This window comes from Ictalurus punctatus, chromosome 11 (assembly GCF_001660625.3).
Source record: "Ictalurus punctatus breed USDA103 chromosome 11, Coco_2.0, whole genome shotgun sequence".
NCBI lineage: Eukaryota > Metazoa > Chordata > Actinopteri > Siluriformes > Ictaluridae > Ictalurus > Ictalurus punctatus.
The window spans coordinates 11,315,731-11,326,198 of record NC_030426.2 but is presented as its reverse complement, the minus strand read 5'-3'; the positions used below and the strand labels follow the sequence as shown (position 1 = coordinate 11,326,198).

The 10,468-nt window shown below is 45.5% G+C and overlaps 1 protein-coding gene across 2 annotated transcripts in view; it reads left to right on the top strand.

Annotated features, from left to right (window-relative positions):
* The window catches only part of plxna1b (plexin A1b), a 225,193-nt gene that overhangs the window by 29,077 nt on the left and 185,648 nt on the right, over positions 1 to 10,468 (top strand). For both annotated transcript variants that reach the window (XM_017479802.3, XM_053683765.1), the window contains exon 2: positions 9,006 to 10,369. In XM_017479802.3, the coding sequence (XP_017335291.1) occupies positions 9,215 to 10,369 (1,155 nt within the window). In that variant the 5' untranslated portion in view covers positions 9,006 to 9,214. The remainder of the gene's footprint in view (positions 1 to 9,005; positions 10,370 to 10,468) is intronic.

The following is a 10,468-nucleotide window of genomic DNA, read 5'->3' as shown; positions in this document are numbered from 1 at the left end:
TCGTCGTATTTATATGTTAACGGGGTATCATTATTAAAATTGAATACCGTCTCCCCCTTTCTCTCTCTCTCTCTCTCTCTCTCTCTCTCTCTCTCTCTCTCCGTCTCTCTCCGTCTGTCACTCTCTCTCCTTCCCTCAACCTCTCTCTCTCTCTCTCTCTCTCTCTCTCTCTCTCTCTCTCTCTCTCTCTCTCTCTCCGTCTCTCTCCGTCTGTCACTCTCTCTCCTTCCCTCAACCTCTCTCTCTCTCTCTCTCTCTCTCTCTCTCTCTCTCTCTCTCTCTCTCTCTCTCTCTCCGTCTCTCTCCGTCTGTCACTCTCTCCTTCCCTCAACCTCTCCCCATCTCTCTCTATCCCCGTCTCTCTCTCTCTGTCTGTCACTCTCTCTCCTTCCCTCAACCTCTCTCTCTCTCTCTCTCTCTTTCCCTCCCCTTCTCTCTCTCTCAATCTCTCCCCTTCTCTCTCTCTCTCTCTCTCTCTCTCTCTCTCCCCATCTCTCTCTCTCCACTTCTCTCTCGGTCTGTCACTCTCTCTCCTTCCCTCAACCTCTCTCTCTCTCTCTCTTTCCCTCACTCACTTTTCTCTTTCTCTCCCCTTCTCTCTCTCTCTCTCTCTCTCTCTCTCTCTCTCTCTCTCTCTCTCTCAATCTCTCCCCTTCTCTCTCTCTCTCTCTCAATCTCTCCCCTTCTCTCTCTCTCTCTCTCTCAATCTCTCCCCTTCTCTCTCTCAATCTCTCCCCTTCTCTCTCTCTCTCTCTCTCTCTCTCAATCTCTCCCCTTCTCTCTCTCTCTCTCTCTCTCTCTCTCTCTCTCTCTCTCTCTCTCTCTCTCTCTCTCTCTCTCCCCTTCTTCCTTGCCTCGCACCTCCAGGGTCGGGGGTTCGATTCTCGCTTCCGCGCCGTGTGTGTGGCGTTTGCATGTTCTCCCTGTGCGTAAGGGGTTTTCCTCCGGATACTCCGGTTTTCTCCCCAAGTCTAAACACGTGTGTTGTAGGCTGATTCTCATTTCCAAGTTGTCCGTAGTGTGCGAGTCTGTCTGTGTGTGTGTTCGATTGTGCCCTGTGATGGGTTGGCACCTCGTCCAGGGCGTCCCCCACCTTGTACCCAGAGTCCCCTGGGATAGGCTCCAGGCTCTCTGCAACCCTGTGTAGGATCAGCGGTACAGAAAATGGATGGATGGAGTAAGCTAGGTCTTCTTTGCCTCCCTTGAAGGCATGAACTCCTTCTACTCTGACGCATGTTGAACAATAACTGTCCGTATTTAACCAGGTTAGCCTGTTTCCTTTGCTAATGCCAGGTCAGACTAGCACTGACTCCAGCAGCTATCCCAGTAGGTTGGCAAGTCGAATTCCAGCGAATGGTAAATATTTCAGTCTTGCGGAGAGTGAAGGAGCTTTTCAGTGTTTTAAAACAGTTTTCGATGAGTAATGGTTACTCTTCACATCAAAACATGACATCTTTGATTTCACCTGATCCAATTATGTGTTTTAGGCGGGATACTTCACTTTTAATCAAGTAAGATTTTGACATGTTTATACTTTCACTTAAAGTGATAGTTCACCTGGTCGTAACACGTGGACATTCTCTCATGATTGTGCGTTAGTGCTAAAAAAAAAAAAAAAAAAGAAAGTAAGTGCGTTAGTGCGTACACAAAGCATTCGTACCGCTTCATAAAATTGGGATTAATAAACCACTGGCATCACATAGATTACTTTTTATGATCCCTTTATGAATTTTTGGAGCTTGAAAGTTTTGGTTAATGGACTGTAAGCGGAGGGAGAGAGATCTCCCAGGTTTCATTAAAAATGTCTTCATTTGTGTTCCGAAGACGAGCGAAAGACTTACGGGTTTGGATCGACATGACTGTGAGTAACTGATGAAAGAATTTTCATTTTTTGGGTGAACTATCCCTTTAATTATCGTTTCTCAGTGCTCAGTCCACCCCATGACAACATGGTGTCAAACTTTCTTTCGCTTGGTTTTGTCAGTGTTGTCAACATAGCTGCGTATACGTGATCGGGAAAGTTTGTCTGAGGTACTGATTTGTCACCCCACCCCTTTGACTATGATATGAAGCATGACATAACTCAGAATCTCAGAGATGGCGCAGAAGGCCACTCTGATCGGAAGGTCGGGGTCCAAGCCCCAGCATTGCTAGGCTGTGGGTTACTGATCGAAAGGTCGGGGGTTCAAGCCTAGGCACCGCCAGGCTCCGGGTTACTGATCGGAAGGGTGTGGTTCAGTCCCCGGCACTACCAGGCTCTGGGTTACTGATCGGAAGGGTGTGGTTCAGTCCCCGGCACTGCCAGGCTCTGGGTTACTGATCGGAATGGCGGGGTTCAGTCCCCAGTACTGCCAGGCTTTAGGTTACTGATCAGAAGGGCGGGGTTCAGTTCCCAGCACTGACAGGCTCTGGGTTACTGATCAGAAGGGTGGGGTTCAGTTCCCAGCACTGCCAGGCTCTGGGTTACTGATCGGAATGGCGGGGTTCGGTCCCCGGCACTGCCAGGCTCTGGGTTACTGATCGGAATGGCGGGGTTCGGTCCCCGGCACTGCCAGGCTTTAGGTTACTGATCAGAAGGGTGGGGTTCAGTTCCCAGCACTGCCAGGCTGTGGGTCACTGATCGGAAGTTCGGGGTTCAAACCCCAGCACTGCCAGTCTTTGGGTTACTGATCAGAAGGTCGGGGTTTCAGTCCGCAGCATTGCCAAACTGCCACTGTTGTGCCCTCCAGGGGCGCTGTACCCTGCGCTGGACCCTGCCCTCAGACCCCCGCTTCCTGACATGCTGGGGTATGCGAAGAAACAATTTCATTGTGCTGTAATGTATATGTGATTAATCATTATAGTGATTACAATATATTGTTCAGCTCTTGTATGTGTACAGGGCCCATGGTGTGTCCTGCGCCGTGCCGTGTGTCACAGTGTAATCCGGTTTACGGCTGCAAGTACAAGTGCTACTACACAAGTGTGTGTGAAGGCTTGATGATGGGTAGTCACATGAAATAAAACATCAGTGCATCTGTTTTCAGGGGTATTTAGAGCAGCTGTCTTCTCAGCCTAGACACACACACACACACACACACACACACACACACACACACACACACACACACACACAGTGGTCATGCTGGAAGGTATACAGCAGTTGTGCCCTGGTGAATTCTCTCTGTGTGACAGATGAGGACAGAGTTCCAGCTCTGTTCAGTATATTGTGTGTTTTTTGTGCATGACTTTCTCCCCTATGCTCATTTAGTTTAATTACTGGGATAGTGAGCTGTGTAATGACCGTCTCATCGCTGACCAGCTACTTCCTGTGTTTGCTACTTTTGTAGCCCTCCCTCTATTTTCCTTGTTGTTGAGTCGAGATGTTGTGAATCTCATCAGACCTCTAAAATGCTGCAGAGGTTTACGATCTTATTAACTCTGTGTGTGTGTGCATACATAGAGTGTTTGCATTTCTGTTTGTCTGTGGGGTTTGAACTGTTTTGAATTGGAATGCATATGTGGAAATTAACAAGTATTTGTGTGTGTGTGTGTGTGTGTGTGTGTGTGTGTGTATGGGGGAAAAACACATTGTTTATCTATACAGCTGTGTGTGAGCATAGCATTTAGTGTGTATGTGTGAATGTGCGTTTTGAGCAGTATTTTCTCTCTCTCTCGCTCTCTCACGCTCTCTCTCCTCTCTCTGAAGCGAGTGCTGTAATTGATATGCCACAAGCAATAAATCAGCAGCCGGCCGTGCCACCACACCCCATTATCTAAGGAGACAGGTTTAGCGGCCTGTCCAGGGGCTCCGTCTGGGTGTATGAGGAGTGTGTGTGTGTGTGTGTGTGTGTGTGTTGGGAGGTGTGGTTCAAGTGCCTGTGAGAGTACCTGGATGTTGAGTCAGGGTGACGTCCTTAGGGTCAAACAAATGGAGAAGGGAAAGGAGGCAAAATAAAATCATTCCCTGCCAAATCTCACCATTTCCCATACCCAGTCCTCCGTCCTACAACTTGTGCCCTTGTCATCTATTATCTTTTCTTCTTTTCATCAGCCACTTCCCACGCCCCCCCCCCCCCCACTACCTCTCTGCTCTGTTTAAAAATAAATAAATAAATAAAAATCATGTGTTTTTGACTCCCATCTAGACTTGCGAATAAAATTGCAAATAAAATGTGCTTAAAAAAAGGGAGGAAGGAAATTGAAATTTGGCGAGTCGGACGAAGCAAGAATGCTTTTATGGAAATTGGAGAAGGAGATTTTTTTTTTTTTTTTCCTTTTTTTTTATTTTATTTTATTTTTTTTATCTAGGGAAGAGAATTGACCATTTTCCCAGCTGTCAGTCATTTTCCAGGCACTGTAGCATAGCCCAGGTTTGATAACTACCCCGAATCCGTTTCTCTCTGCACACCATTGTGCACTAACTCTGCTCGCTATAAATGCTTGTGTGTGTGTTGGGCTCGAGCGTTGATAGCATTTCGCCCATTACTGTGCCAGATAACAACGTGAGTGCGCAGATGCAATTTGTCGCGAAATTTACGGTCTGCTACGTCAAGACTGATCCTCTCAAATGAAGAGAAATGAGTGTTGAGACAATCTCCTACAGGTTTCTGCCTCTCCCCATTCTCTCTCTCTCTCTTTCTCTCGCTCGCTCACTCGCAAATGGCATGCCTAAATGAGCTTGCTGTCTCTGTGCGCTACTGTTGTTTTTAAATTGACATCTGTTCTCAGTGCATGATGTGATTTGTACAGTTGAGAGCAAAATTAGTTTTTGGTTTTTTTTTTGTTTGTTTTTTTATCTTTCTTTTTCTGGCAACCCCATTATTTGATTATGGTTGTGCCCGCTTATGTCAAGAATGTATTTACCGATCTTAAATCGATTTGGATAACATGCCGCGCAGTGATACGGTAAAGTGCACAATCGGGTTCTTTTCGTATTTAAATAAAGAAAGAACAGGAAACCTCAACACTGGTACTTGTTGATGAGTGGGTTTTCTTCATAGCCTGTGTTAACTTGCTCTTTACAACGGTGGTGTTCAGAAAAGCATCTTGGAATGCACAACACTTCTAAACGTTGGGGCAGAAGACTACAAACTACAGATTCCACTCCTGTCAGCGAACAACAGGGAGCCGAGGACAAACCGGACAGCTGAAGACTGGAAATGGAGCGGGCGGTTGTAAAGAATGGGTATCTGAGTTCCTGTAGCCTCCGTGTCCGCTCGAACCGGTCTGGTTATTCTCCTCTGTTCGTTCTCATCGACGTGGCGCGTCAACCTGCAGCAGTGCTGCTTGTTAGATGGTTTTTGTTTTTCGCACCGTTCTGTATAAACTTTACACACTGTTTGCATGGAGATCAGCAGTTTCTGAAATGACCAAACAAGCCCGTCTGGCACCGACTGCCCTACCATGTGCGAAGGCCCTGTCTACGCTAGTGCGTTTTCCTTTTAAAATGAAAACGATCCTCGTCCACACTGGCGTTTCCGCTACGTTTTCAGAAACGATCTCCGTCCACACTACACGACAGAAAACGCATGTCACATGACCATTCCTGCACACTGGGCATGCATATACAAGTGTAAACAGGAAGTTGGTAGCTAGTCCAAACCGGTTCAGTCTCTGTGCGGTTCAGTCTCTGTGGTGTTGTGTATACGATCAAGGTAGAGTCATGGTCATATGGTAGGGGCTTGACGAATCAGGGAAGGATATGCAATGATCCAGAAGACCCAATCAGGGGGCGAGTGTGGGCGAAGCCACACGTTAGTTTTCAAAAGTCTTTGTTTTGGTCCGTTTACACTGAGACGCGAGGCCGGAGTTTTCGAACTAAAACTGTCTTCTGCGTTTACGAATGTGGGTGGAAAAACGGCGGAGTAGTGTAGACGAGAGGCGTAACCGTAAAAACAATTATGCGCAAGTGTAAACGGGGACGAAGCCAGTGAGATTACATTTTCCCCCGTTCTGATGATTGGTGTGAAGTTTCGCTGAAACCTTTTGACCTGTATCTAGATGATTTTTTTTGTGTAGGGTTACTGCCATGTGATTGGCTGATTGTATAATTGCATGAATGACCAAGGGTACAGGTATTCCTATTAAAGTGCCCTGTGTGTGTGTGTGTGTGTGTGTGTGTGTGTGTGTGTGTAATATATGTATACCATTTTAAAGCTTTTTAACTTCAATATAAGGCTGTATTGAGTAGAATTTATTCACATCAATCTCATATTCATGGCCACATGGTAATGGAACGAGGTCACATGGTCCCCATTTTGGCTTTTCCTGCTGGCGATCGTGCGTCGTTATGAGCTTGTACCTTCCTCTAAAACGTTATTGGAATGCACTCTAATGGCCCGGCGTGTTCGGCATTTTCAGCCAAAGGAATGCCATCACTCGGTCTTTCTTCTTTTCTTCTCTTTTATTTGCTGGAGCTGTGTGGAGTGACGCCACTTCCCCTCCTCTCGTCCTTGGGGATGATGGACAGATAAGACGGCCCTCAATCAGCCGCCGAAGGAAAAGAGGCTTCCGAGATAAGAAATGGGCAAAGAAAAGAAGTGCGAGAAAGAAAAACATTCCTAACTCCTCTTGGCTTTCTCTCTCCTGGTCAGATTTGTCTTATCTCCTTTAGGTTCTATGGTTTCTCTTGCCCCTGCCCTTACTCCAGTTAGAATTTCTCCCGGGTTTTTTTTTTGTTGTTGTTGCTTCCTGCATTCGTTTTCTTTCCGGCAGTCATTGGGTCATTCTCATGTAAATACAGCGGTACCAGGAACTTCAACTGGAGATTGCTCTACACATCTTAAAACAATCACCGTGTTCCCTAATATCCAATCTTGATGGCCGGCTGGACTGTTTCTCTGTAAAAAGATTAAATACGCCCTGGACAAGGTCCAGGGTTTTATTTTTTTATTTTTTTTTTTTGGCCCAGTGATCTAATGAGACGACATTGACTCTTTCACCCTGAAAAGTCTCGGCTCACTAGCATGGATATTGAATATGATGGAGGATATGAGGCGTGGCATTTAGCTACACGTGAAAATACAGACCGAGTCTAATGGATCATTTATACACTTTGACATGCAAAGTGATTAGTCTCCATGGCCTAGATGGATCAAACCAATTCACAGCTAAAATGGCTCAAAAAATAGTGTCAAGTGGTGCGTGATACTCTAGCAAAGCCCCTCTTTTGCACTTTATGTGATTTTTGTTAACCATGTTCAGGAGTGAACAAATGATTTCATTGCTATCCTCACAGGGCAGTTAAAGCTTTATTAATACAGATGTGCATTAAATACAGAAACGAATGGGATTATGACCATCACAACCTTCTAACAGGCTGTAATGTTGCTGTGTACATTTATTCATTTAACAAACGCTTTTATCCAAAGTGACTTACAAGGAAAGCAATACATCAAGCGGAGAACAATACAAGTAGTGCTACCATACAAGATCTTTTCATTGAGATCTAGAAAAGCAGAGTAGAGGTGTGGTGTGTGGTTTTTTTTTTTGTTTTTTTTTTTTAAATTTATTTTATTTATTTATTTTTAAAATTTATTTATTTATTTTTATTTATTTATGTATATTTATGTATATTTTATGTATATATTTATTTATATATTTATTTATTTAAGGATGATGTGGGGTTGGAGTTGTAGAGGTTAGGTAAGTGCTCACGGAAGAGCTGGGTCTTTAGCTGTTTTTTGAAGATGTGACGGATTCTGTGGTCCGGATTGAGTTGGAAGTTCAGTTCACCACTGAGGGACAGTCACTGTGAAGCTTCTGGAAAGGGACCTTGAGTCACACTGAGTAGGAACTGCTAAACATCGGTCATTAATCGATCGCAGATTGCGTGAGGAAACGTCAGCCTCAAGGAGAGTGTTGAGGTAGGCGGGTGCTGTTCCAGACAAGGCCTTGCATTTTGTGTATTGTGCGTTTGCACCTTGGACAGTAAGTTAGCAAGATGTTGGTCAACATTTCCACCTAGTAAAAAAAATAAAAGTTCTACCGTAAAGCAGATTTGGTTGAATTGTGAATGAGTAGCGCATGTTGTAGTTACAACATCGAGAATAACATGCTGTTATTCAAAAGTAATGCATGCTGGGGGCGTGTTTATACGAAAACTCCGCTGTCCCGTTCTTGGAAACTTTGACTGTTACGAGGAGCTTACAGCCGATACTCCTTCCATAATTGTTAAATAAATGATTCCTTAAAAAAAAGTCACGACAATGACGATTATATGTTTTACTTTGTTAAAAAGCACGATTTAAAAAAAAATTATTATTATTATTACCATGTCATTCGTATTCCAGCCGGAACTACTGTCCGAGCGGTGCTGGAACTTTTGGAAGTGTTTGAGATGGTCAGTATTTGTATGAGTAGCAACCAGTTTGGTAATCTTCTGAACAGTTGGATCATGATCGGTAAGGGACTGTGTAAAAAATTTTTTGGGAGATTTGTCCGAATGATCGGTTTGATCAAATAAGCCCAAAGTAATATGTGTAAATAAAGAAATGTCATGATGACCAGTGGAAGAAGATGGGTGACGGAGTTATGAAAGAGCTTTTGAGCAAGCTTCCATATCACTGAAAAGGGTTTATTTTCTGGTACATTACAGCTGTGTGTGTGTGTGTGTGTGTGTGTGTGTGTGTGTGTGTGTGTGTGTGTGTGTGTGTAAGCCAGGGAGAAATAGAGAATACATAATCTGCAAAAAGCTCCTCTCAGACACATTGTGATAATGGATGTGTTATGAATTCATTGAAGAGAGCACCATACTGCGTCTGGTGTTGCGGTGGTATCCGATGATGAGTTTATGTACAGTGTGCCTCCTAATCCATCTTGAACCTCCTCACCATCCGTCTTAGTAATTAAATGTTGTCAAGGTTTCGCCCCCTCGGACCACGTTAGTTCGAAGCGTTTTATTTAGCATGGATGATGTCGTTGCTTCTCTTGCCTTTCAAGTGTGATGCATAATCAATAGGAAATGTTCCATTTTGTACTCGTGTGTTTTTTATGATGATTTTTTTTTTCTTCTTGTCTTGCAGGGCCTGTGGATGTAAGGTTTGTTGCATATGATGCACTAAATGACTGCTTTGAGAAGAGGAGAGAAAAGGACACTGGATCAATAAGAGCACTATTTCTGCACGTTCTTGTTGTTTGGATATATACGTGTGTGTGTATATATAAAGTACTGTGGTAGGCGAGAGGAGACTGACACCAAGCCCGATCTTTCCCTGTGTGGAATAGAGCTGATATGTGGTCTCAGCCAGGGGTACACTGTGCCCTCATTGGGCTGTTTACCCTCTCCTTCGTCTTTTTTCCTTGTGGAAGAGCCACAGAGCCTTTCCAGTCCTTCTCCCCATCAGAATGGGGTTTGACCCACTTAGCCATTCATAACGCCACTGGTGAGGTGTATGTCGGTGCTGTTAACTGGATCTACAAGCTCTCGAGCAACCTGACCATACTGAGGCACCACGTGACTGGCCCAGTAGTGGACAATGAGAAGTGCTACCCTCCTCCAAGTGTCCAGTCCTGCCCCCATGAGCTGGCTCAAACCAACAATGTCAACAAGCTGCTGCTGGTGGATTATGGTCAGAACCGACTCATAGCCTGTGGAAGCTCCTCGCAAGGCATCTGCCAGTTTTTGCGCCTGGACGACCTCTTCAAACTGGGTGAGCCCCACCACCGCAAAGAGCACTATCTCTCCAGCGTGGCAGAGTCAGGGACCATGTCAGGGGTTATCATCTCGGAAGGTACACTCAGCAAGCTCTTCATCGGCACTCCCATTGACGGCAAATCCGAATACTTCCCGACCCTCTCGAGCCGCAAGCTAATGGCCAACGAGGAGAACGCGGACATGTTCAGCTTTGTCTACCAGGATGAGTTTGTTTCCTCGCAGCTCAAGATCCCTTCAGACACGCTGTCCAAGTTTCCAGCGTTCGACATCTACTACATCTACAGCTTTAGCAGTGAGCAGTTTGTGTACTACCTTACCCTGCAGCTGGACACCCAGCTGACCTCGCCAGACGCCAGCGGGGAGCAGTTCTTCACCTCCAAAATCGTGCGGCTTTGCGTCGACGACCCGAAGTTCTACTCCTACGTGGAGTTCCCCATCGGTTGTACCAAGGATGGGGTGGAATATCGCCTGATCCAGGACGCCTACCTGAGCAAGCCAGGCAGACAGTTGGCTAACTCTCTGGGGGTGTCTGAGAACGAGGACATCCTGTTCACCGTCTTTTCTCAGGGCCAGAAAAACCGGGCCAAACCCCCGAAAGAGTCGGCGCTGTGCCTCTTCACACTGCGACGCATTAAAGAGAAGATCAAAGAGAGGATCCAGTCCTGCTACAGAGGAGAAGGCAAATTGTCTCTGCCTTGGCTTCTGAACAAGGAACTCGCATGCATCAACTCGGTAAGTCCACACTATGATGGAAAAAAGACTGCAGGGGTATTACCATTGATTTGCATACAGAGATAAATAGATGCGTGGGTAGTTGCTCTCCAAGGAACT